At 37.3% G+C, this 26,652-nt stretch overlaps 4 protein-coding genes across 8 annotated transcripts; 2 read left to right on the top strand and 2 right to left on the bottom strand.

The window, feature by feature from the left end:
• Nucleotides 1–6,428: 6,428 nt before the first annotated feature.
• On the bottom strand, nt 6,429–10,220 carry LOC105222510 (RNA-binding protein cabeza). 2 transcript variants are annotated; one of them, XM_011199860.4, is made up of 7 exons: nt 10,061–10,220; nt 9,868–9,996; nt 9,721–9,805; nt 8,702–8,736; nt 7,633–7,769; nt 7,079–7,557; nt 6,429–7,012 (listed from the first exon to the last, which is right to left on the bottom strand). In XM_011199860.4, exons 1-7 carry the CDS (start codon nt 10,065–10,067, stop codon nt 6,649–6,651), a joined length of 1,236 nt encoding a protein of 411 aa, XP_011198162.1. In that variant the 5' UTR covers nt 10,068–10,220; the 3' UTR covers nt 6,429–6,648. The 2 variants fall into 2 exon arrangements, with proteins under 2 accessions (XP_011198162.1, XP_029404652.2); XM_029548792.2 differs by lacking the exon at nt 8,702–8,736.
• A 283-nt stretch (nt 10,221–10,503) lies between these two features.
• On the top strand, nt 10,504–12,986 carry LOC105222513 (vesicle transport protein GOT1B). 2 transcript variants are annotated; one of them, XM_011199865.4, is made up of 6 exons: nt 10,504–10,676; nt 10,791–10,882; nt 10,936–11,114; nt 11,174–11,255; nt 12,275–12,313; nt 12,803–12,986. In XM_011199865.4, exons 1-6 carry the CDS (start codon nt 10,652–10,654, stop codon nt 12,818–12,820), a joined length of 435 nt encoding a protein of 144 aa, XP_011198167.1. In that variant the 5' UTR covers nt 10,504–10,651; the 3' UTR covers nt 12,821–12,986. The 2 variants fall into 2 exon arrangements, 1 of the variants encoding a protein (XP_011198167.1); XR_852437.4 differs by having other exon boundaries at nt 10,508–10,676; nt 12,275–12,422.
• Nucleotides 11,369–14,944, bottom strand: LOC105222511 (cytochrome b-c1 complex subunit 7). Of its 3 annotated transcripts, XR_007422746.1 has the most exons (10): nt 14,068–14,944; nt 13,901–14,009; nt 13,699–13,834; nt 13,491–13,635; nt 13,355–13,431; nt 13,182–13,297; nt 13,014–13,128; nt 12,724–12,942; nt 11,993–12,217; nt 11,779–11,827 (listed from the first exon to the last, which is right to left on the bottom strand). XR_007422746.1 is itself a non-coding variant. In XM_011199861.3 (8 exons), exons 1-8 carry the CDS (start codon nt 14,706–14,708, stop codon nt 12,728–12,730), a joined length of 1,554 nt encoding a protein of 517 aa, XP_011198163.2. In that variant the 5' UTR covers nt 14,709–14,944; the 3' UTR covers nt 12,541–12,727. The 3 variants fall into 3 exon arrangements, 2 of the variants coding, with proteins under 2 accessions (XP_049312564.1, XP_011198163.2); XM_011199861.3 differs by lacking the exons at nt 11,779–11,827; nt 11,993–12,217 and having other exon boundaries at nt 12,541–12,942; XM_049456607.1 differs by lacking the exons at nt 12,724–12,942; nt 13,014–13,128; nt 13,182–13,297; ... (3 more) ...; nt 13,901–14,009; nt 14,068–14,944 and adding an exon at nt 11,369–11,701 and having other exon boundaries at nt 11,780–11,827; nt 11,993–12,164.
• A 335-nt stretch (nt 14,945–15,279) lies between these two features.
• LOC105222514 (splicing factor U2AF 50 kDa subunit) lies at nt 15,280–18,237 on the top strand. Its single transcript, XM_011199866.4, has 5 exons — nt 15,280–15,464; nt 15,555–16,160; nt 16,285–16,370; nt 17,467–17,589; nt 17,653–18,237. Exons 1-5 carry the CDS (start codon nt 15,452–15,454, stop codon nt 18,112–18,114), a joined length of 1,290 nt encoding a protein of 429 aa, XP_011198168.1. The 5' UTR covers nt 15,280–15,451; the 3' UTR covers nt 18,115–18,237.
• Nucleotides 18,238–26,652: the final 8,415 nt, after the last annotated feature.

The following is a 26,652-nucleotide window of genomic DNA, read 5'->3' as shown; positions in this document are numbered from 1 at the left end:
CTTCATCAGCGAAGCCAGTCGGCCCGCGCACGCTCCGAAGTACAGTCACGGCGGAAAAAAATCAGTTCTATTACATTCCAGACAAACCCTGTATATATAGACAAAGGACGGACACGGCTAAATTGGCACAGCTCTTCACACTGATCATATACATATAAATTTTATGTGATCTTCAATATATCCTTCCGGGTCAAACTTCGTGGCAAACTTTCAATACCGTGACCAAGGTTTGGAAATTCTCAATTTTTACATTTAAATTTTTAATAACAATCAACAGCTTCACTGGGTTATTGAAACTCTCAGCGTCTATCTATAAATGTATGTATGCATGTAAGACTTGTTTCACACAATAAGAGTTTACTCTCAAGCCCCCCTTAAAAAATGTTTATAATTTCGCTGATGTATGAAATTTATGAATTAGGAAGCAACATCAGTCTTTTGTTTTTATTTTTATGTTTCGGTTTTCGCTTTTCATTACACCTTTTTCCTATTTTTTTATGTTTCAAGTAATTAGCGCCGATACTAGGCTTTAATTTTCAATACTACTCGCGCATCTCCGCATATTACACGATTATCAACAACAATAACAAATTGTTATTAACAACCATTAGTTGAGTAAGATATAATGCAAATATGAAATAAAATAAAAATTAAAAATAAAAGTGAAAATTTAATATAATTTAGACTTAGTTAGCAGCTATAGACTTTTGATTACTTAATTAATATCGATGGCGCAACCGAGCCGCACACAACCGGTATTAATAACACTTTGTAGGTCAGGAATGAAATGTTTGTTGTAATTAAGTCAGACGCCGCCAGGGCCAGAAGAGTGCCGGCTGCCTCTTCTACTAGATGAGTTGAAAAATAATAACAGCCTATGTGAAGGCGGCCAAACAAAATTGTTGTTGTTGTCTAGTTTTAAGTGAGCTCAGAAAGTTCGTCTAGTGCGTGACTGCCATGCAACGGATGTTGGGTTCGTGCAAAACTCGTGCACCGCGAACATGTTTAAATTTGTAACTGAAAAGTTCGGTGTTCACGAAGCTGCGAGCTATTTCGAGCATGAAAAATCCACAGAAAAGGTTCTCACTTCGATCGAAGTTGGGTTTATATATACCTGATACCTCAATGAAAGTATATATAACCTAAGCAGGCAACTCAAAAATTGTGGCATAATTTGGCACACTAATCTACCAAAAGAATTATTATCTAGTAATTCGTTAAAAAAAAAATCCGGTTCAAGCTCTCTGTGTATGTGGTTAACCTAGAAATGCTTCAGCAACCTCCTTGTGAAAGGCTTTCAAGCGACTGCTGCGTTATTTATAGTACGAAGACGCTTTTATGACCACAAGCTGTGCATTCACTCTGCCACGAAAGCCTTTTACACTGCTCCACACACTAGTAGCACACTGTCTAAGGAGAGACGATACGTGCGCGTTACGCCATGTCATAGAAGGACTTACGTTGCATCCGCATTTCGAGTTTGGTTACGAAATGTAGTACATAATAGCTACCTTTTTTCTATTGTGCTACACACACACACACACGTAAATATTCGCACACCTGATCCACTCACCGCCAACACCTGGTCAAGTCGTTGTCCTAGTCAAACCTGCTTCGAGTGATTCTCTGTTGCCAACAATGCTTTGAGTCTAAATATTAAATTTGAGACGCTTATGACCTGGGTAAAGTGTCGTAATGGAGTAAACGCTAAAATGTGAAAGTAGATTCGCTACAAAGACCACTTTTTGGGCTACTTTCTGCGAGAGAAAAAAATTTTGCAAAACCAACTTTGAGTATTTCTTTATACATTTGCATATCTACAACTCTTATCATTTAATGAACCGCAGTGCTGAAGTGTCTTCATAGCTAAGTAAAACAAATAAATACAGTAATCCATTGCTGTAATTGATTACGTAAGTAATTAGACGTGTGTGTGTACAAATTTGCAAAGATTTTTGATAAAATTCAATGAATGTACATATATAATTGGTGTTAATTAAAAAGGCGCCAAAAACCTAATGTCATGGTTGAATAAAAGTTGCATGTAAGGCGGTGCTAGGTTCGGGTGGTGCTGAAAATTTCATGCGCGTGGCATACTTATAAACAGTATTCCATCAAGTACAATATATGCAGTGGTGGATTCAGAGAGGGGTACTGAGGGGGGTTTGAAGAAGCCAACATTGATTATTGGATAAAATTCGGTTCACTCTGTGGGCTCTTGTTCCAAGAAGATCCGACGTTTTCGATCTAAATTCTGTTCAGCGAATTTGGAACGAAGAGCAACCTGAAGAGATTCAAGAGCTGCTATTTTCTTCTTCTTAATTGGCGTAGACACCGCTTATGCGATTATAGCCGAGTCAACAACAGCGCGCCAGTCGTTTCTTCTTTTCGCTACGTGGCGCCAATTGGATATTCCAAGCGAGGCCAGGTCCTTCTCCACTTGGTCCTTCCAACGGAGTGGAGGTCTTCCTCTGCTTCCCGCGGCGGGTACTGCGTCGAATACTTTCAGAGCTGGAGTGTTTTCATCCATCCGGACAACATGACCTAGCCAGCGTAGCCGCTGTCTTTTAATTCGCTGGACTATGTCAATGTCGTCGTATATCTCGTACAGCTCATCGTTCCATCGAATGCGAGCTGCTATTTCACCCAGAAAAAAACAACGGTTAGGTGTGGTTCGTGAGAACGTAAGCGTCAATGGCGACCGTTATCACGCCATGATAACCCGACTATTTAATGCCTGAAACTGCGGATCATGATTTCGTGGACATTTGGTTTCAAGAAGACGGACTTCCCTCACATCGCGTTCAACGGATTTATTAGGAGAACACTTGGGTGAGCAAATAATTTCACGTTTTGGGCCGATCGATTGGCCTCCAAAACTTCCCGTTCGACTTTTTCCTGTGAAAATATGTAAAGTCTAAAGTCTATGCGGACAATCCCGCTTCTATTCAGGCCTTGGAGCAAAACATCACGAGTGTCATTCGCCAGTGACCTGTCGCAATACTCGAGAATCAAGTCATAAAAAATTACACTCAACGGATGGATCATCTGAGACGTAACCGCGTCCAAGATTTGAAAGAGATAATCTTCAAAAAATAAGTACCAAAGAAGAGTGTCTGTGTTTTTTCTTGAAAAAAGTAGGGAACCCCGAAATGGATCACCTTTTAATAAGAATTATTCATAATCATTAAGGCTGGCCTAAAGTACGCCTAAGGTGTTATAATTTGAGTAATGTGTGATATTTACCATCTGATCAAAAATTATCCGGTTTGATAAAAAAAAAAATATAGTTTTACGTATTTTAATATAAATATTTATTGTTTCTTTCCAAATGGGCTCCTAAGCCAATACATGCATACCAACGCTGAATCCAATTTCCATGCACTGTTATAGTAAGCCTCGGCTGGAATGGCTTTCAGTGCCTTCGGCGAATTTTGGGTTTTTCGATTTCAGTTGATTTTTGGAGCCAATCGTCACTTCCTTGGGCAGTTTCGATGCCATATTCATAATGTCTTGTTGCCTGTAATGATGCGTTTGATGAATACAGGTCCTCACGTCGTTTTTGCAAAAGATTTAGGTCCTTTGGTGCGAGTGTAGCATTGACACGCTTTATACTCGCAACATTAACAAAAATGTGTTGAGTCGACCCATAAGATATGGTGAGACTCTCTGGTCTCTCTACCTCTCTGATGATAACGCGCGGATTTTCAAAGAACAGTTTCTTTGACTTCTTAGATTTTATCAACATTAACCGAGATGGATGGACTCCTCGCATAAGACGATGCCTTCAATGAATGCTTTGTGCCGCTCGAATACTTGTGTTCGTGATAAAGTAGCATCCCTTTTTTTTTAAGGTTTTTTTCTAGGGTAAAAAATGTCAAAAAAAGCCTTTCCCGTCGTAAGCAAACAGCTGCCCAATAAACACTAACTGGCCTTGGAGATCAAACTTCACATAAAAAAAGATTGTACCAATTTAGAAAAAAAATTTATCGATTAGGTTTGTTTGCAAGTTCAGTTTACATAGACCAGTCCGGGTCAAATTTGATCAGATGGTAAACAAATATTATCGAAGAAGTGGGTGGTCATAGTTGTTTTCTAATATTTAAAAAAGGTCATGAGTACTTTTATAATATCATATTTCGAAGAATTTGACTTCTATGCCGCTATTTCCTAAGTGGGCACTACTATTAGGATAGTTTTAAAAATAATATTCAGATGAAAAAAATACATACTTTACTCTACGCATCTTCTTGCGTGGGTATAATAATGCCTAAAATCAGCGGCTTAGATTTGAACAGGGTCTAGTCTGGCGTGGAATTCGCATTAAAAATCGCTATGCTTAACAGTTGTAAAAAAATGTTAAGTCATTTAGGCGAGCTATTTGTGAGGTCTACAGGCCATGAGCCAGATTTACGCATGCTAATTTTGTTTTGAATCTTTACAAATTTCCACCAGAGAGAAAGTGTAGCGTAGCACCAAAAAAAAGTGTTTCGAATATTTATGGAACTATATATGTATGTATTTATTCTAAAAACACGTACAAGCCTAGAAAAGAGCTTTGTCTTCAATTATTTCCTGTATTAAAGCACAACCGGAAATTATCATAGTTATTGTCGGCTATGTATAAGCAGGGATGTCAGCATCCAGTAACGTAAGAAACGTTTTTTTTATTACAACAACAACTTTATCACAACATTTACCAGTTGCCTAATACATACTTATTATAAAAAAATTTAGAGCTTTAGACCTTGACTATCTAAAAAATATCTTCCGAAAAATATGCGGCACCTTTAACTAGACCACCGTAGGTTATAAATCACGATTAAAACATATTTGTACATATATATGTGCATTCACAGTTAGTTAAATCTATTTTTGTTAACAATATTCCAGTCAAGCCTAAGGGTTGGTCCACATTACGTATAAGTAATTTTAAAACTGCCCTAGATGCGTTTCATCAATTTTGATAACCACTGCATGTAACTTGTACACAAATATGTATGTATGTATGTATACATCTTTTTACAAATGCCCAACAGTCATAAATAGCTGCAGCCCAAATTGATTTCACAGCAAATTTATTCCACTCGTCACGCCAATCACTTTAGGCATGCAAAATAAAGCTGATTTGATGGCAAGCCATAAAACTCGCCTGGTTAAAAGATAAATAAAATATAGCTCCATCAATCGGGATAATGGTAAAAATTACTATGCACAGAGGTAAATTTGAGGAAATACATTTCCACATACTGTCCGACCCATTTGATCACATTCGAACATTGAATAATGAGGAAGAAGCTCAGCTGTGTGCTGCAGTCGAAGCAATTTACAATTCGAGCAGCTGTCTATGAATTGCAGATCACCGCTTCTAATAACCGGTTCACCCACAGGCGCACTCACGAAATTAAGTTGGCGCTTATTTGAGTGATTTATCATCCTCGCACACATAATTACTATTATTATTATTATTGCTTTTTTCGTTATTTTTTATTTTTTTGGTTCGAATTTGAAGCTGGCAGTTAAAACCATAACCGTGCAAAACGAAAACAAACAGTGTAACAAAAAGGAAATAGACAAACATTTGTTTTGATTTCGTTTCTGTTGATTTGGTATTTCGCTGGCGCAATTTAATGTGTAATTTATGCAAATATTTGAAGCCTCTTTGGTTAAGCTCTTTGTTTAAGGTTGTTACTAAACACTTGTAAGGCAGTAATTCAATATACACACATATATACATATGTACATATAAGTATGCATGCCTACAAATTGATAAAGGGTTTTATAAAAAAAAACTTGATTTTTAATAGACTGCAAGTTATTTCGTATTTTAATACAAATAAAATGGATTATTAAAAAAAAATTGTATCGATTCAAACCAGTTTTTATGCATTCAAACAAACATACTTATGTTACTTCGGTGAAAAAATAATTTGAAGTCATTAATAATCGATACAATTTGCATTTTTACATACAGTAGGCCGGTTTTGCATTGAAATGTTATTAATAGTTTAGTAAAAAACTGTTTGGATATGGAGTTTACTAATTTGTAACTTAAGTGGAATGCACCCGGATTTTTATCTGACCAAGGACTGCCAACTTGCGGCATTCCAATGTTGTTGTTGTTGTTGTAACGGCAGAATTCTGCCGAATTGATAGTACTTGGCCAGATAAAAAATCCAGCTGTCGTGGGAACAGCAGCCATTCCAGTTGTTGCGGCCTCCTTACTGTCAGAGGAAACTCAACTTACTTCAATGAAATTCTACCAAGTGATAACAGCTTTTGATTCTAACGGCCGGAGAGAACCTGGCTCCACGTAAAAAGAGGAGTTTCGACACACGCACAGTTCTCGGAGCTCATTTTACAATTTACTATTCTTACGAGATATTATGACATATCATTAGAGGTGTGGTTCATTAAAAAGTAATTAATTTTATTTGGTCATTAAATTAAAAATTAAGTTTTTTATTTCGAAAAAAGATACATTGTAATATACATGTCGTTATTTTTGTTTCTTCATATCTACTTTTCTTGCAAACTGTTGATATTTAGATAGCAGTAATAATTACATTCTTAATACAATAAATCTGCTTTACTTAAAAAATTTGTTTAAAGTTAAATACATATATATAACTTAAAATCGCACAACGCTTAATAAGGTCTGGGCCGATTGCCTCCGTCATTTCTAACCGGACCACCGCCTCCATCGCGGCGACCACCACCACCCATTCCGCGGCCACCGCCGCCGCCGCCTCCTCGGCCGCCACCACCACCACCTCCGAAGCGGTTGAAACCACCACCGCCGCCGCCACCTCCGCCATTACCGCGATCTCGGTTGCCATAACCACCACCGCCGCCACCGCGATCGTTGTTGCCATAACCGCCACCACCACTACCGCGGTCACCGCCGTAACCACCACCACCGCTGCCGCCGCCATAGCCACCTCCGCCATAGCCGCCGCCACCACCACCACTACCGCCTTCATTATCACCATCACTTTTAGGTTCTTTACACCTGCAAATAGAATGTCTTTAATGATAATCTACGCTCCATCAAAACAATAGCAATTTGTCTACATACCTATTGCACTCGTTGCGCCAAGCAAAGTTGGTATTATTACAACTGCTACATTTCCAGTCACCTTCGCGTTGTGGCACGTTACCACCACCACCTCCGCCTCCGCCGCCACCTCCCATTCTACCACGGCCACCACGATCTCCACCACCTCCGCGACCGGAATCATAATCACCACCCGGTCCGCCACCACCGCCGCGATCAAATCTACCGCCTCCACCACGTCCACCGCCACCACCGGGACCGCCACGGCCACCGAAACCACCGCCGCCACCACTACCGCCTCCGCGACCTTTCCAGTTATTTTGACGTTGCGCTAACGAAACTTTAATCGTACAGCCATTGAAATCTCGGCCATCAAACCATGCGATGGCTGATTGTGCGGCATTTGTATCATCATAGGTTACGGTAGCTTCACCTTTTGACACGCCGGTATCTTTGTGTTTGTATAACCAAATTTTAGGCTTCATAGTACGTTTATCTTTCTGCAGGTGCATAAATATCAATTTGAAAACATTAAAAGTTGCTTAATGGCTTATTTAAGCGTTTTGCAAGCTTACCTTAATTATGCCTATAGCGCCGAAATGCGTTTCAATTGCCATTTCATCGGTCGCAGGATCCATGCCGGAGACAAAGATGGTGTCTTCTTGAGTAACCATTTCGCCAGCACCACCGCCGCCGCCTCCACCATATCCGCCTAAAATAACATAACTAATATTAGCATCATTTCGTCTTAATAAACATATTTAAACTATGAAATATGGCTTGGGCACTAAATTGGTTTTAAGAAACTACTTTAAAACGCTAATTCGAAGTACGATAATATGAATATGAATAGATAATAATAGCAAGTGTATGACCTTCTAATAGAACACATTTGAAACATAGACGAAGAGTAGTGTAGTCAGTTATATTTTCAAGTACACCTTTGATAAATTTTATCAGGAGCAATAATGAAGATACTGAAGAATTTAACCATGGTTGTTTGTATAACACCAATACCAAATACATTTGCAAATGTATTTATGTACTCCAATATTGTAACACCTCCTTTATTTCTTTAAACAAAAAAATTAGCAACTTTTGCGAGTTACACACACAAGATACATATTTTGCTGTTCATGAAACCAAATTTATAAACCTTTGCGTTTCTTAAAAGTTATAGCTTTAACAGATATTTACAGCAGTTTCACGTTTATTTTCACTACTTTTTAAACCTTCTACATTTTCAAAAAACCCAAAGCAGATACCACCTTAATGTTTTTGTATACCAAGATCAAATTTTTATTGATCAACTGTATCACCGGATGCGGCATTATACTTATATGTACCATCCACTTGATGCACTCACATGTTGTTTTGACACAAAGTCAGAATAATCTGATTTTAAAGAAGAATGCATTGCAGTATTATTACTCCACAACTGCATACTTTGCAGTCTACCCCAAATGAAATTTTTATATATATGTATATACTCTCTAATAGTTGGCACTCTCAATTAAATACACTATGAAAACACTAGTCATACAATAATTTATACGTAAATCGCAGAGTTAAGAATTGTAAGTAGTAAATGAATTGATTTATACTTTACTCAATTGTTTGCAATTTGGCTTGCTTTTATTTTACCTTTATTGTAGCCGTCCTTGCTGCCGCCTCCATTTCTAAAATAGGATATCAAGACTCATTTAAATGTGCATTCGTGATTTGCAGTTGAGAATTTTTAAAAATCATGTTAGATCGCATACACAAGCAAGTACCATTTTCAAGCTGTCTGTAAATGTGTTTTCCTCAATAACCAACCATTAAATTCCCATATGCGTAATTAAACGTTGTTGATCCACGAGATTGCGATGATTTGAACATTACAAAGTTTAAATATTTCGGAAATTAACCTTACCCAACTAAGCAATTATACACCAGGCTCTTAGGTACGTATTTCATATTGTGTACTATTCATATTACGCCAACAAAATGAACCACTTAAAACGATTTAGTAACCAGATCATGTTAATTTTCATGGAGTTATTTCTGTTGAATTTTTCACAATGTCGTCGACAGTATTACACCTTTATGCCTTTAAATTACTTTTAAAAAAGTTTCATAAACAATGCAACAATAAAAACAAGTTTCAAATAATGACAATGTTGGAAATAATTGCTTCTCCACCAAATAAACAGTATCATCAAAACTCACCAAAATATTACATGTAAGAATACCTCGCTTAAATTAAATAAATTGAAATACTTGTGGAATCAATATGGATCAAATAAAAAAAAAAAAAGTAACTAACAGATTTCAACACTTGTACCTTCGTGAATAAAATCGTACCACAAATTTTGTATACCTATCAAAATCACATGTTTTAATTGAAGATTCAGGTAAACATGAAGTTCAATATTTTGCAGATACAGTAGAGAAGCAAGAATCCCAAATTTTTGAACTTATACAAATTTTGATTTTCAATTATACATACATTCTAACAGCACAAATACCCTAAACACTTTGGATTTGATATATTTGTCAACAGATTTTTTTTTAAGGATTTGAACACGCTCTTTTCTTTCGTTATTAGCTTGAGGTAAGCTAATGAATGGGCCTTAGCTTGTGAAGTTCTTTCGAAAATGTAAAGGATAATAGATACATACCCATAACCGCCGCCTCCGCCGCTTCCACGGTCTTGCCAACCGCCGCCGCCACCACCACCTCCGCTGCGACTACCTGAATCATAACCTACAAATCAAAAGTAGTTACAGAAAAACTTTCAGTGCAAACTTATTTTTATATATACATACCTCCTTTGTTGTACGAAGATTGATCGTTGTAGCCGCCACTTTTTGGTTGCATTTGCTGCTGGAAATTCGGTGGTGGTACAGAAAAATTATTGTAACCTCCTCCGCCACTAGCACCGCCATAACCTCCTCCTGTGTTATATTTAGCATAAACATTGAAAATCTATCCAAAATATTACTTTAAATGTATACTCACTATCCATGTTTATTTTTAAGAATCTATTGACACAGTTTAGCGCTAAAATTTGACTGAATTTCACTATTTAAAACAGGATAAGTTAAAGCCACGCCACTGAGAAAAATTTTTCTGCATTGATTGAAAAATGGCGTTTTGCCGCACGCAGAGTTGTAATTTCAGCAAATATGGCAGTCAACCAGAGCTGCCGTATCTTTGTAAATAATGTTATTTCAACAAAATTACTGCTTAATATAACAACAACATTCGGTTAAATTTGTTAGAATAATATTAATAAAACAAATTGTATTTCTATTAAAATTGTTTTACAACATTTTTATATCACTAAAACCCGAATTATTTTCAATTCAAGATTTTTTTTATTTTATGTGTGACTTAAAATTTTATCGAGTTTCCTAACACTTTTAACAATGTTTGATTTTCAAAACGAAATGTCATGAAAAGCAAAAATCAGCTGTTCGAACAACCAAAAAGAAAAATCGGTTTACGTGGAAGAGATCAAATAATTCTAGTAAATAATAACTCAACATACTAATTATTAATTTAGATTGTTAAAAAGAAATTATATATAAATTTTGCAAAAGAAACATCATGATTGAAGTAACCGATTTACAAAGTAAGTCTATAATGCCATAAACTGATCCGTTAATCGTTTTTGGCTTCAGTCCTTCGTGTTTTTGTTAGTCTTGTAATGTTACTATTGTTGGCTAAACATGAATGTTTTTTATAGAAATCGGCATTGGCCTGGCTGGTTTTGGTGTCTCCTTTCTATTTTTGGGTGTGCTATTTCTTTTTGATAAAGGATTATTAGCAATCGGCAATGTAATATAACTATAACAGGTGTATTGTATTATGTATTAACAATTAACTCTTAGTTACTTTTCCTAAGCGGTCTTGCCTGCGTAATTGGTGTCCAGCGTACATTCCGGTTTTTCTTTCAAAGGCATAAAGTTAAAGGAACCACAGCCTTTTTTGGCGGAATTTTTGTAGTACTACTTGGTTTTCCTATGATTGGTATGGTTATTGAACTGTATGGATTCTTTGTATTATTCAGGTAAAATATATGTTTTATACTTTATTATAAGTTATAAATATATATATATTTTATTACAGCGGGTTCTTCCCAGTGGCAATCAATTTCTTGGGACGAGTGCCTGTGTTAGGTTCTGTTCTGAATGCTCCATTTATCCAAAAGGTAAGTTAATTTTTATTCAAGAAATAAGAATTCTTGAAAATCACCTTTTTGCCTTTTCTCTGCCTATCTGTACTATGGGAGTTCTTTCTCGTAAAAATATTTAAGATCCAGGATTTCAATTGTTTAATTAATTTATTCTCATTATTTCACACATGTCTAATTAAATCGAATTTCGTAAATTAAGATTAAATCACGCGTTTAGTGGTCCTTATTCCACTCTTCGCGTTCTTCACGCTCCTTAATAACTTCCTTCAAATAAGGTTCCAAGTATTTGACATCCTCTTCATATTTAGTCCACTGTTCTTTTGGTAAAAGTGTTTTCGTCATGGACAATTGCAGAGCACGCATGATGCGGTAGTTGCGTTCATCGTACAATTTACGGGGTAGACGACGTACAGCTTCTTTCACGTCTTCATTCTCATACAGGCAATCATCACGGTGCAGGCCTACGGGTATGTCATTGTGTAAATTGAAGGTTAGTTATTGAGCAACAATAAATACAAAAATTAATGGTAATAACTCACCATATTGATTGAATCCAGACAAGTTATAGGCCCATTTGCCCAAGTTTGCTAAAAAATAGAGGATACATGGTTATTTATTTCGAAGATAGTAATACATTTTTTATTTACGTAACCAAATGGGAAAAACATTTGTAATATATTTTTTTAGTGTTCAATCATTTAATTCTTAAATCATACAATAATTGGTTGTATATGACACACAAATGTACTTACAAAAGACTAAGGGACCTTTCCTGGCAATATATCCCGACATTTCGCACGAATTTAGAGATTTGTACAAAAATCTTCCACAGACGAGCTGATAGAAATATGAAGTAAAATAGGATTTGTTAGTGCACTATCGCTGTTTCACTCGCTCAATCGCAATAGCAACGTGTGACAGTTGACAGATGTAATAGCTAACAAATAAGTAATAGATTTTGCAGGGTCGTAATTTTACTGTAAATATAATGGAAACGTTTAGCAATTTGAATTATTTTCTTTTATGTATTGCAGCTTGTACAAAAACTTGGTGGTGATGGAAATCGAACGACGGTATAGTAGAACTCCAAACAGATTTTCAACTAAGGATAATTTTAATATACTAGTTTATTTCTCCGATGGCTTAAATGTAAAGAGCTAGCTATTTTGTATAAAAATACCAGTAAGTTTAACTATACGTTAGAGCTATGATTAATGCGTGTTTTTAGTTAATAAGGAGTTTTCTTGAAAACCTATGATTTTTAACAAGTGATAACTTCAATAGAACTATTAATACGGGTCCTTATTCCTTATTTTGTATGCATTGTATATACCTAAATTTTCAGTAGAATACGCATTATTATCATAAAATGTAAACTGATTTGAATTAAAAAATCATTAATTTTTGAACAATATAAAAACATTTTGGTTTAAAACATAACGTGATTTAATATCAATATCATTTCATATGAGAGTTTACTAACAGTGTTAAAATGTTCCTTTAAGCATGCGCGTAAATGCATTTTTAATTGACATCTTCTCATCCGATTTAAATTCTTGCAGGATTCCACTTTCACATGAAAATACTCGACTTAATGGCGATTTTTGTATGCTCAATTTGAAAACGGACATACTAATTTGCATATTCTGTGGTTGCAACAATGGTGACGGCGAATGCGGCATATGAGCGATGTGTATACTTTCTAAAAAAAAAAACATCAATAAAATAAATTAATAACAAATTATAGTTGTTAAAAGTTTCATGTTTACATACCCATATCGCAAAATTTACCAATTGTCCATTTTAGCAGACTTAACAGAGGAAATTCTAAAATTTTACGCCGCAATACTTCGACAACCAAATTCACCATGTAGATACAAAGTCGCAACTACAAGAAAGTAATTAATAATCTGAATAAAAAAACGTATAAACTTGCGTTACCGTTGTGAAAACCACGTAATAAACCAACACCGTTGGAAACAAAAAGAGCAGCGAAGTAAAGAATATAGTCGCTAGATACAACTGTCGGTTAACATAATTATGTGACTCCACGCGATCTGCAAGTCATGCTTATTTAGCTTAATTAGGTGTGTGAATTATTAAACTATATTTACTTTTAAGCACATTGTAACGTTTGCCCAGCATCACCTTCCAAAGTACTTGAATACCTCTAATCTCCACCTTGTACAATCTATTTAACCATCAAAAAAAAATTGTTATTGATATTTTCATAAACAATGGGCAACTTACACTGCTGTGTAAATATAGAAGCAATGCGCATGCAAACCGATTATGGACATCAACATTGGCAAAGATGCTAATTGAAAGGATATTCCTATGAAACCAAGCATGGCAATTGGCACGAAAAGTTGACGCACGATGGGCTCGATCAGATCTGGGTGGGGAAGCGTACAATTATAATGCATATATAATTTATGGAACGTATGCTAATAAATACCTAAAAACTTCGCCCACAAATCGATGTGATAATTAAAACAATCGAGCAGAAAATTGTTAAGATGTTCATTCAGCTTCAGGCCAATAGGGCTGCCTTTAAGTGAACGCAGCAACAAGCGCAGTTTCTGTATAACCCACTAAAATACATAGTTTTTAAGCAAAAATCATTGCATTGTATAACCATTATGCGTGCTGCTACTCACGTGTGATGTTGCTAGCAAGTAATCGCCGGATTGGGAAACGTAAAAGAGTAAGAAAATCATTACACTTACACCGAGAATTTTATCCACTGTTATGTTCAGTTTCCGTTTTCTAAAATGAAGTAAATTTTAGATTTTGTTTAATAAAAATTCAAATTACACGAACTTACCCAGTTGCGTCCAATCTACGCCACTCCAAAAAGTGTCCGTAAATTGATGTCTTTTGCATAAGTGTTTTAACTGGCTTATACTCCAGCAATATAATTAATAAATATGTTATTAAATTAGGCAGTAAAAATAGTAACTTTTGTAGAATACTAAATATCGTGACTTTATGCACTTTATTTTGCTTGTGATTTTCATTTAACAGACGGCACAACAATACAACATCGTTGCATTGGTCAGTCTCTTCCTCGCCATTTCTCTCGGCAGCTATTGTGTCACTTTTATTCGTCTCATAACTGACGCTATATTCGTACAACTGCAACATTTTTGGCACATCATAAAGGAAGACATTCACTTGTGTAGTATTAGACGGTTTTATGCTCAACTTAAGCAAATAAATGTTTGGCGTGTCACCGTCGTAGGCAAAGGTCACCGCAACATCTCGATGTTGTAAGGCTGATGTTGGTCCGGCACGAACTATGTGTCCCAAGTGGCGTAAATTGCTTTGACTCGAACTCTGATAATCTTGATGCGCAATAATATAATAGGAAATTGCATTGTTTTCATTGATTTGTATTTCTCCATATATATCACAGTCTTTTTTCGTGTGAAATAGAAAAGCGGGCAGGAAAATTTTTACGCTCATAGTTCATCACAATTGGAAGATTGTAAACAAAATAATGACTGCAGCTGTTTGCTTGGCGTTGCCGCACTTGTGGTTTTAGTTTTTATTTTGTATTAGGGCAGTTGTAAATTTTTGCCAATGCATTTTTTTTGTAATGCAGATGATTCGCAGATGTAACTGTTGTATGATTGGCAACATCGAAAACTACCTGAAAAAAATATTAAAATAACGAATATTAAATTTGAAATTTTGTTTGTTCTAGCCAAATATCATAACATAATAAGCTTCTTCGCGATTGTGTTTTGTAATAACTTAAATACAGTTTTCGAAAAAGCCTCAAGCTGTGTTTTTAGAAAAATACTGTTATATTTAATACTCTAATTACGGCAAATTTGCCTTGATTATTACATAAATATACTTTGCATAAACAAATTTTGAATTATTAACAGAGAAGAGGACGCAAGCAAGAATTCTTGCCCAATACCCACGAAAGCAAATCATAACACAAGCTCATTAGTATGAATAATGGCAACCAGGTTGTACAATATTTGACGTCTGATTATACGTTCGTCTCTTTCTTCTTTTTTGACATTTGTGCGTAGCGTCTGTCAGAAAAATCTTCGCCAACGAAATTCGGCTTGTGCACACTTCCATAAAAAAAGTTGTAGTTTTTCAATCATTGTGTTTAAAAATATATAAAATTTACTAAATATTTTGGAAATATCCATCATTAATATTATTGTGTAATTACTAGTAGTCATAAAATGGGTTCAGAAGGTGAGTAACTGTGGAGTTTTCTAGCACCGAATAACGTGTATACTTAAAGCTACATGTATGAGTATATGTATGTGTGTATATTTTTTGCAGACCGTGATAGGCGCCGCCATAGATCGCGTTCAAGGGACCGCGAACGAGAGCGCGATTATCGTCGTTCACGTTCTCGCGATCGTAAGCGCGAGGGTGGTGGTGGTGGTGGTGGCCGTGATCGGCACACACGTTCGCGCCGCAGAAAACCATCATTATATTGGGATGTACCACCTCCAGGTTTTGAACACATTACACCCATGCAGTACAAAGCAATGCAGGCAGCCGGTCAAATACCGGCAAATGCTGTGCCCGAAATACCGCAAGCGGCTGTGCCAGTGGTGGGTTCAACCATAACGCGACAGGCACGTCGTCTCTACGTAGGCAATATACCATTCGGCGTTACCGAAGACGAAATGATGGAATTCTTCAATCAACAAATGCACTTGACGGGTCTGGCACAAGCGGCTGGCAGTCCAGTTTTGGCATGTCAGATAAATTTGGATAAGAATTTTGCTTTCTTGGAATTCCGTTCGACTGATGAGACGACACAGGCAATGGCATTTGATGGCATCAATTTTAAGGGTCAGAGTTTGAAGATACGACGTCCGCATGATTATCAGCCCATGCCCGGTGTAGCTGATGCGCCGCCAATAACAGCGCCAGTGGGTAAGTTGTACATTTTTCTAAAAAGTCTATAGAAAATTAAATTTTTTGCTTTATAAAAAAAAAGAAACATTTCTATAAGATAATAATTTCTAAAAATTCTTTTTCTATATTATTTTAATTTCAGCTAATGGTGTCATTTCGACCGTGGTGCCCGATTCACCGCACAAGATTTTCATTGGTGGCTTGCCCAACTATTTGAATGAAGAGCAGGTAATTTGGCTGATTGCTGCACATTGTTGATATAACCAGAATAATGTAATTGTAAAGTTTTTTTGCCACAGTTTATGAGTCAGTGCGGCTACGGGCATACATGAGTTCTAAAGAAAGAGAATTTCCGAAATTTATTTAAATTTTTCCCCTGTAGCATTATAGCCGTATCCAGTATACCAAATGCGGTTGCAGTCAAGCAGCGCTGCATATGCGTGCCAATTTAGTTATCATTTGAATTCCTCTTTCAGCTTCAATTTCAGCGCGGTTTTGAATTTTCAGCACCAAATTTCACTTTTCAGCTCTTCTTACAGCTTAATTTTCAGCTCCAGTCTCGTCAACGCACTTAAATTAACTTTCAGCTAGAATGATCTGTTCTTAAACATATTTTGAGCTAAATTTAAAAATTTTTTTTTGTTGTTTATATGTATATACATATCTACCTAGATTTGTTGTCAGAACTTGTATTAATTGTGTTTTTGATTGTTTGGTCATTTGTAGCTTAGGTTGCATCATACACCACAGCAACAAGAAAGAACTCGTAGAAGGTTCGCTTTCGCTTTCGATTTTATTGCAGTTGCATCGACCATGCCCACTGCACCCACCTACATAGAAAACAAAACACACATCTTTTCTTGCGTGTGCATTAAGTTGCGAGTACAATATATGCGGTGTGAGAAACTTTAGTGAGTGCGTGTCGATGCAGTGAAATTGCAATGCGCATGCAAATGTCGGTGTAAAAGGCAAGTTTATAAAAATTGACAACAAAAATTCCATTTGCAAAAATCTCTACAGGAACTTTTCAGAATAACAAAATACTAAGTAAACTACAAATCAATGTCGACAATTTCGTTTAGCCAATCCCAATGTTATTTTGTTTTAGGTGGTGGTGGTGGAAGGACATGCACTCCCATTAAAGGGTGACTTACATATAATCGCTGTGGAATTGCAATTAGCTCTTTTATGACGATTAAAACAATGCAAAGTTCGAAGCTGTCAATACAATTTAGAACATTATTTTTTTTTTTATCATTTTGCTAATAACTCAACTGCATTAAACTCAAAAAATTAATCGCAAATGCTTTCTAAACCCCATTAGGTAAAAGAGCTGCTACTCTCATTTGGACAATTGCGCGCTTTCAATCTGGTAAAGGATGCCGCCACAGGTTTGAGCAAAGGCTATGCGTTCTCCGAGTACGTCGATCACAGCATAACCGATCAGGTAAACAAGAAACATTCAATTCAATTACAATACGAAATTTAATTTCTTATTATTTTCTTGCAGGCCATTGCCGGACTGAATGGCATGCAGCTGGGCGATAAAAAGTTGATAGTACAACGCGCCAGTGTTGGTGCGAAGAATGCACAGAATAGCGCCACCACCGCTGCGCCGGTCATGATACAAGTGCCCGGCCTGTCGATGGTGGGCACCTCGGGTCCACCCACTGAAGTGTTGTGCTTGTTGAATATGGTCACGCCGGATGAGTTGCGCGATGAGGAGGAGTACGAAGATATTTTGGAGGATATCAAAGAGGAATGCAATAAGTATGGTGTTGTGCGTAGTGTGGAAATACCGCGTCCCATTGAGGGTGTCGATGTGCCCGGTTGTGGTAAAGTGTTTGTCGAATTCAATTCCGTTATGGATTGTCAGAAGGCACAGCAAGCGTTGACCGGTCGCAAGTTCAGCGATCGTGTTGTGGTCACATCATACTTTGATCCGGATAAATATCATCGACGTGAATTTTAAGTCGCAAGCGGTAAATGGCATGTACGCACCCCTTCAAATTCTTTAAACCCCAAATGTATGTCAATCATTTACACACATTTGCAAATATATATAGTCTTCATAATTGTGAGTGAATAACTGAATTTAGTTTATGTTGCGTTAGCAAGGCATCACCGTACTTCAGCCAATAGCCCGAAAAGTGTTGGCTCACATCCATTTTAATGTATTTTTGAAAAAAAAAACCACAGGTTAAATAGCAAGCAAAATATAAGTACATATATAATAATTGAATTTTATTTTCGCGATTTGTTTCGAAAACTATAAATATTGGTATTCGGAATGGCGTTAATTAATAAAGATGATAATTTTGGTAAATATATTTTTTAGTTTTTTTTTAAATTGGTGTACTTATCTGTGCAAATACTTGCAGATTACAAATATTTTTAAATGCAATTCGAAATTTAATGTGGATTTGAAAACTTCAGTGTAGAAATAAAACAAGCTAAGCGGTATTGGATTTTATCAAGTATTAACCTCATTTTTGGATAGAGCGATCTGAGTTTGCTCAATATTTTTTATTGGATTGAAAATGCCGTTAGGGGGATTAAGGTAATTTTTTCTATTATTTATTTGACTTATTGTTAAGATAGTATAACGGTATTTGCTAAAAATCGGATTGATCCCTTTAAAGGAAATCGTTACCAAAGCGGTTCCTAATCAGGATTTAGATAAACGGCTATCTCTTCGACATTTCTCGCTCTCACGCGGCACGGAACCTAAGATCCACTAAATCCCCAGCGACCATATTCACTAACTTGACCTTAATATTGGAGTCGATGGCAGTAAAATTCCGTCTGTCAATAACCATACATTTTAGTTGTGCCATTTGACAGCCTGTGCTTCTTCATTCTTCACATGGACCATCATTATTGCCAAAGTACAGATCCACAACAAAATCCTCAAGTCGCTAGCCACTTGGTGCGTCCCATCGCATATCTGTACAGTGAGGCCCACATGATCCCAGTTAAGGAGGACTTTGAACTCGTCTCCAGGCAGTTTCTGCTCGGGTGCTCGAGCTGTGCCGAGATTTCGTTCTGGATACCGCAGCAGGTTAAACTGGTTTTATCAACCCAGGCATGACAAGTATTTGTCTTGCGGGCAATGTGTTCCATTATAACTAACTACCTTTTTGCTTATCCACTGATTTTAATTCATCTAACACTCCTCTCCCCATGGTGTTGAAGAGGACAGAGCTTAGATCCTAAGAATTGTGGCAAATAAATTACTAATGTCTAACTAACAACTGAAAGTGTTCAATGCAGTACCCGCCGGGGGAAGCAGAGGAAGAGGAAAACCTTCACTCCGTTGGAAGGACCAAGTGGAGAAGGACCTGGTCTTGCTTGGAATATGCAATTGGCGCCAAGTAGCGAAAAGAAGAAAAGACTGGCGCGCTGTTGTTAACTCGGCTATAACCGCGTAAGCGGTGTCTACGCCAGTAAAGAAGAAGAAGAAGAACTAACAACTTATGTTCATTAAATCGCTAAATAAGCTCACTAGCTACTTGTCCATGGCCATCGTAAATTGCCCATTGTTCGTAGTGTATCACGCCAGCGGATGTTGCGTATACGACCCGTGTAACCCGTGTGCTTTATTGTCTTCATAAATTGGGCAACTGAGCAGTAATTTGCTTAATAATTTTATTTATTTGAATGCATTGTGGTTGTCGCTAACTTTTAACTGATTAAAACAAAGGTGTGACTGCCGTTGGAAAACCAAAAAAGAAAAAGGGAAAAGCTCAAACTGAAACTAAAACTGTAAATATACATTTATAATGAGTTGATCACAGTGCCGATAACATGCTCGTCGTTAATGCTCGTTGGCTACGCACTAGTTCACTCAATTTCTCAAAACTGAAACGAGCATGAGCAGCAACAACAAAGTGAACATAATAAAACAATTCTAATATGTTAGACCTTTGCTTAAGTCTGAAAAAAAAGAAAATGGCGCTATTTGTAATACTATTTAGTGCATTGTACAGGGTGTTTGTTAGGGTCATTTGTTCAAAAAAAAGTTTGAGAGATTATATTGGTAAAATATGGGCATCACCAATCGGCCTTCCTCGGAGCAGTTCCGATCTGTATTAAATCATAGTTTCTCTTGCGATAGTAGCGCCATCTAAGTTCATCCACAATCTTCCCAAATCTCACAGTTTAACGAACCACCCTTAATATACATATATACGTAAAGAGGTATCTCTAAACATTTGAATGCAGAAGCGCAAATTTTGTTCATTTGCAACATTTGCATTTATTACACACTTCCACCGAAGTCCGACAGGCAGCCGGTTGTGAATTTTGCTGCTTGTATTTATTATGCATTGTTGTTGTCCATTCGTGTGTGGCATTTATGTTGCCCCATACATATGAATGAGCATGTGCATGGGTATGTTTGGGATGTGTATGGTAATTGTGCAACATTTTCGCAACATTGTCACCACAATTGTTGGCATTTACATTTGTACCACCGCGCCTGCACACCACTCCGCCAAATATTCCGCAATTTTCATTGAGCAAATGCAGTTAGTTTTAAAATTACTTATTTTATGCCATTGCTGAATAGGAAACGAACGGGTGGCCTATGCAAGAATGATAGAAATAGAAGTTACGACAGTTTTGGTTCCTTAGTCCTTTCAGTGGGCTTTTAATAGATATATCCGGTGTGATCAAAGGATGAATGAATATTAAGGATTTACTCATTCAATAATATTTTCAAAACAGAATTTGCTCTTGGCTTTTCATTACAAGTATTATGTAAATTGTATGGTTTCTTAAAGTCAAAAGTAGTTTTAATTTCAATTTCCTACATATTTCAGTTTAAGTTCCATTTCGTAGTGTAATTATTGGGTAGTCGAAAAAGTCTTTTCGTATTTAATGAACTGTAATAAACCAAATATTGTATGTACCATTTTGGTAGACCACTTTTTGATATTTTTCCGCTACAGACATTATTCCATCTGTTTAAAACTTTTCTCGTTTCTCGACGAAAAATTGCGACAAGTAATTTTCACAGACTTCTCTTGAAGCCAACTATACTCCATTAAGGAAGGATTGACAGAAACAAATAGTATTCCAATAGTGCAAGATCAGGGCATCAAAACTTCCCAGGCAAGCTCTCCCAGTTTTTACCGAGTCATCAAAGATGTGTGTGGTCTAGCGTTGTCCTGATGGAAGACGAAGCCCTTTCTGTTAATCGGTTCTGTCTGATTTTTCGATTGCTTGCTTCAATCTCATCAGTTGTTGGTAGTAAACTGTAGAATCAATCGTTCGACCCGGCAGGAGCAGCTCATAGTGGATGATTCCTTTCCAATCCCACTAAACACTCAGCATAACTTTTCGAGGCGTCAATTTTGGCTTTGCGACCATTTGTTTAGCTTTACCACGCTTGGACCATGATCTTTTTCGCACATTATTATCTATTTTAATCCACTTTTCGTATCCTGGTACCATTCGCTTCAGAATTAGTGCGATTTCATTTTGTTTCAGCAAAGAATCGCAGATGTTAATTCGATCCATTAAATATTTCACAGACAATTCATGGCTTCTAATGTGACGGTCCTGGTCTATCTTTTACATAATTTCATCGATCTTTTTAACGATAGGTCGACAAGAGCCAAGTGCATCTTTCTCATCGAAATTTCCAGAACGGAAAATTTTATACAGGATATGGTCCACGTGAGGTTTCAAGCCTACTGTCTCCCCTATATCGCACACTTTGAATTGGCGGTCTGTCTAAAATAAGTTTGACTCAGAACCCATATTCAGCTTGAATTACTTACAGAGGTACTCAAGTCACTTTGTTACACAAAAGAAACTCGCCTCCCTTCGTTAGAACAGTGAACTTAGACTGAAAGAATATACTGCACAAGTAAGTCGAGAATTAAACAATATATCTAAGCCACCAATGACTGTTGGTCAGCTGTGGTCTTTGACCCTAGACAATATCGACCCTGTGCTCGGTTAAAACTAAAGCTATCTCATTACTCTTAACCCTATTGAAACTTTGAATTATTCAAAAAGTTTTCTCATCCATTTCAATGCCATAAAACTACGACGATTGCAATCACTGTAAGACATTGAAAGAACACGAGTAATGTGGAGCAATAGTTCTCCCACAGCTTGTCAAAGCCAAGCAATGAATAATCAAACATTTTATGAATCAACGTTTGATTTTGAAGCCCATTGATGGCGCACATATACGTACATACATATATATTTTGAAACTCGTTGTTGCGGTTTTTAAACCGGTATTTCTTCAAAGAATTACAAAACATCAAAATAAAAAAAATGAACCAAAAATAAAACGGTGACTTTGCTCGCACCGAACTCAAATACCCTTTACGTTGATGCAAAAACTTGGCTTGATGAAGAATTTGCGAACACTGCCCCAGGAAAATTAACCATCAAGGTTTGCTGGCTAAGTTTAGAAGTGGAGAAATGAGCCTCGAAGATGGTGAATGCAATGGACGCCTAAAAGAGGTTATTACCGGTTATTTTTGGATGACTGAAAAGTCAAGTGGTACGAGATAGCAGGCAATCTGAAGATATCAAGTGAATTTGTAAGTCATTTCATTCACGAATATTTGGGTATGAGAAAGCTCTGTACGAAATAGGTACGCGGGAGCTCATTTTTTGTTGAAAACAATGACGAGTTGATGATTCGGAGCTTTGAATGGAACCATAACGGAGCTTTGAATGTAACTGTAGCGTACTAAACCCGAGTTTTTGGGTCGATATATGACAATGGATGAAACATGGTTCCAGCATTTCATTTCGAAGTTTAATCGACAGTCATCCAAGTGGACTGTCCGCGATGAACCCAGTCGGCGCGACCCAAGGTTTTAATATCTGTATTTTGGGACCCACGAATTGGGCTTCAGATTGCTTCTGCATCCACGGTATTCTTCAGATCTGGTCCTCAGCGACTATTTCCTGTTCTCATATCTAAAAAAAATGCTCGCTGGAAAGACATTTTCTTCGAATGAAGAGGTGGTCGCCGAAACTGAGGCCTATTTTGAAGCAAAGCCAAATTGTACTACAAAAGTAGTACAGAAAAGTCGGAGGAGCGCTTTTAACACCCTTGAAAGTAACTATGCTGAAAAATCTGAAAAATGAGCAGCTTTTTGGGCAGAAAAGGACGTGAACAATATTTCCGATCGGTGTCTCAAAAACTGAGAAATTAGTATGTGTATATACAGAAAGACCAAATCTAAATCGACTCAGCTCGCTACGGGTCTTACAAATTTCGTGGCAAACTTTAAATTCTCTGTGCTGGGTATAAAAAGAGTTTCGGCTCTTACAAAATATTATGTAAATAATAAACAAAAATAACCTTCAACATTTTGGCTATCAAAGCAAATTTTCCGCTAATGAAAATCGAAATAGCCACCAGGCAATTGGCAGCTGTGCGCCGAGCGTAGAATGCTAAGCTGACGCTGCAATTGAATACCGATGAATGGTGCTGAAGGGGAGCAATAAATCGCACAGCAGCCGCGAGATGACAAGTCAGAGCCGAGTGGTGGGGGAACTGGAGTGGCCACTCTAGTCGCGTTGCCAAGCAGTGCGATAACAGTGGCGAATAATCCAGAGCCACAAAAGATGGAAGTGATCATCACGAAGAGTTTGGGCTGCAATCAACGACAATGGCTTACATATTAATATAGCAACAACACAGCGATTGAGTACGCTTTTCAATAAACGAACATGGAAACAAATCGAAGCAATTGCAAGAGCAGACAGACACACAGGCGAAATATTTGGTGGGCACATACTCGGATGTGTGTGCATTATGTATGTACATATATATACATACATTTACCATAAACATATATAAGTATGTATGTATGGACACATATACATATGTATGTATGGACACATATACGTGCTGCACTTGCGTATTCTCGCCTGTGACTCCGATGCCATCATCATCCATTGCAGCATTGATGAGTCGCCAGGCAACATTGCCAACAGCTACAGCCACAGCAGCGGCAACAACGCCGCAATGCTACGAAAATATTGCAATGAATTGATTTGCTTGCCGGATAGTGGATTTAGCGTTGCATTGCGTTGCGTTGCGCTGCGATTAATTCAAACTGGGTTGAAGTGCAGCTAACGGAGCGAAAAGCAATCATCGAATTCGCAAATCGTCGTTAAACGCTGCTGGTCATCAGCGATGCAATCGGCGGCAATAGTTGGTCATAACAATCGCATACACACACACACACTCACATGCAAACTCACTTGGTAAGCGCATGAATTTACGAGTTTAAAACCGGCGCGGCCACTTTGGTGCTGGGAGAAATAAAAAAGCTTGCAATATTTACGACAAGCTCAAATTCGGTGCATAAGTGAAATAAAAGTCGGCGTTAAGTGAGTATGTGTATGATTATGTAGTATATATAAACATTTATTTACTGAATGACATGTGTAACTTCTAAGCTTTTGGAGGGCTCTCGGTTAGATTAAACTAGAATTTGGTAGAAAAATAGTTCTGTGCGGGTTTCAGCTAGTTCAGTGGCATCTCATTTACACTAAGATGGACATCTCATCTTGAGTCTTTATAATCATCTTGTGTGTATTTGAATTACCGAGCAATTTTTTCTATTAGTCCTTCGATCTCGCGATGTCTGAATTTACGGCTGTATAAGCCGACGTTAAGCAAAACCAAAAGCTCCGTCAGGATCGAGAAGGACCTCTCCGAGCCGTTCGATAACAAACGAGGTTTAAGACAAGACGACTTCTTCAATCTACTCTTGGAGAAAATTATATGAGCTGCAGAGCTAAATAGAGAAGGTACCATCTTCTAAATATAATAGTGCAAAGCTGCTGACGTACGACCTCAAAAACCGCGCAGTCGGCTCTGTTTTCTTCAGAATGGATAAAGAAGCGGAGGAAATGGTGGACTGAGTAGGCTATGGAGAGGTAAAGTCCTCTCTCGACGAATAAAAACCGAACTCTATAAGTCCTTCAATCTTCCCGTCTTACTATATGGTGCAGAGGCATGGACGATGACAACATCAGATGAGTCGGCGTTACGAGTTTCCGACAGAAAAGTTCTGCGGAAGATCTATAGTCCTTTGCACATTTGACCACGGCGAATATCGCATACGATGGAACGATGAACTCTACGATATAGTTCGGTGAATTAAGGAACAGCGGCTTCCTTGGATTTCGGATTTCGGATTTCGGGCTTGGGTTCAATGAATAGCATTTCGTCTCTTTGGTTCATTTCAATTATCATTCCGTTATTCGGATTCTCGTTTAAGTTCGGTCATTTCGTTGTTTCGGCCTATGCCTCCGCATTATTTCGGTTTTGTTGTGTCGTATTCCCACTGCGCCACTTTGTTGATTGGGTTCAGTTAAATGGAGATCATTTTGGTCTTTCGGTTAATATCGTTGAGCTTCCCTACAATTGCCGTTGTGAAAAATGAATAAGTCCTTGGTTAACAAATCCCAGAGCTTCTATAACTCTTTCAAATTTCTATGTCGGTATTCCGAGCACATAAAGATCTCATTTTGGCCGTACAGGCAATATCGGAGTTGTCCTAATGGATAATAAAATAGTGAAATTTTGGTCTTTTCTAAAAGAAACACACTCAATAAGAGCTCTGGTATACGTATAAGTAACCGAGATTCTGCTACTAATGAGTGATCCAAGTACATACATTTTTCCAATATTCTTTTTTTTTGACAGATAGACAGCATGTGCAAGAACTCAAGCCACTCGACCTTCCCAAGCGACAAAGCTTCGCTCTGTAGGTTCTTGAAAAGTTCCAAGAAAAACCGACGTTTTCGAGCCTGAAATTGAAGCTCGTGATCTAGGCGACATTTGGTTTCAACAACATGCCATTTTCCACACATCACATCAATCAATGGATTTATTGAGAGAACACTTCGGTGAGCAGATAGTTATATGTGGCAATGGAACAATGCCATTCGCCAGTTATCAGTCGAAATGCTCGAACGAGTCATCAAAAATTGGACTAAACAGATGGATTATCTGAGACGTAGCCGTGGCCAAATGGATTCGAAATGGATTACCTTTTACTTGTAGTGACTGATGGATTTTATAAGAAACTTTTTCATGTTCGAAATGTATTCAAAGTTTTAATTGTGACCGAATAGGTAAGATCCTCAAAAAACTATTTGAGATTGTGCATCGTCCGTCATTCTTCAGAGCCCCACTGCTAAAAATCAGCTGTTCAAAATTCAAAAGTTCAAAGTTTTATGCATGAGCTTTCACTTTTCAAAAAGCTTTCATTCAGTTCGAACATTTCCCTTTATTTCTAACTGAAGTTCTGCTCTCCTTTTCTTTTGTATTAAAGTCAGCTGTTGTCTACCTACTCCACCCTGCCATTGTTCCATGTAATCGGTAATTACATACAAACCGACATTACTTGCACATGACAATGTAAAACAAAAGTGAATTGCAAAACAAAAAAGGAAAGAAAACACTTCATTGCTATTTAAAGAATGCAAATGAAAAGCGAAAGTGAGTAAGAAA

The sequence above is a fragment of the Bactrocera dorsalis genome, chromosome 4, assembly GCF_023373825.1.
Source record: "Bactrocera dorsalis isolate Fly_Bdor chromosome 4, ASM2337382v1, whole genome shotgun sequence".
Classification (NCBI taxonomy): domain Eukaryota; kingdom Metazoa; phylum Arthropoda; class Insecta; order Diptera; family Tephritidae; genus Bactrocera; species Bactrocera dorsalis.
Note: the sequence above shows the minus strand (reverse complement) of the source record. Positions and strands in the feature narration are given on the sequence as shown.

Coding starts and splice junctions, on each gene's coding strand:
- LOC105222510 (XM_011199860.4), bottom strand. Junction 8,737..9,720: donor GGCGGAGGCGGCGGTTATGG/GTATGTATCTAT, acceptor ATCCTATTTTAG/AAATGGAGGCGGCAGCAAGG. Junction 7,013..7,078: donor TGGCGCAACGAGTGCAATAG/GTATGTAGACAA, acceptor TTCTATTTGCAG/GTGTAAAGAACCTAAAAGTG.
- LOC105222513 (XM_011199865.4), top strand. CDS start 10,652: ATGATTGAAGTAACCGATTTACAAA. Junction 10,677..10,790: donor TGAAGTAACCGATTTACAAA/GTAAGTCTATAA, acceptor TGTTTTTTATAG/AAATCGGCATTGGCCTGGCT. Junction 11,256..12,274: donor ATGCTCCATTTATCCAAAAG/GTAAGTTAATTT, acceptor TATGTATTGCAG/CTTGTACAAAAACTTGGTGG.
- LOC105222511 (XM_011199861.3), bottom strand. CDS start 14,708: ATGAGCGTAAAAATTTTCCTGCCCGCTTTTCTATTTCACACGAAAAAA. Junction 13,835..13,900: donor ACTTGCTAGCAACATCACAC/GTGAGTAGCAGC, acceptor TATGTATTTTAG/TGGGTTATACAGAAACTGCG. Junction 13,129..13,181: donor ATTACGTGGTTTTCACAACG/GTAACGCAAGTT, acceptor ACTTTCTTGTAG/TTGCGACTTTGTATCTACAT.
- LOC105222514 (XM_011199866.4), top strand. Junction 16,161..16,284: donor GCCAATAACAGCGCCAGTGG/GTAAGTTGTACA, acceptor TTTTAATTTCAG/CTAATGGTGTCATTTCGACC. Junction 17,590..17,652: donor ATCACAGCATAACCGATCAG/GTAAACAAGAAA, acceptor ATTTTCTTGCAG/GCCATTGCCGGACTGAATGG.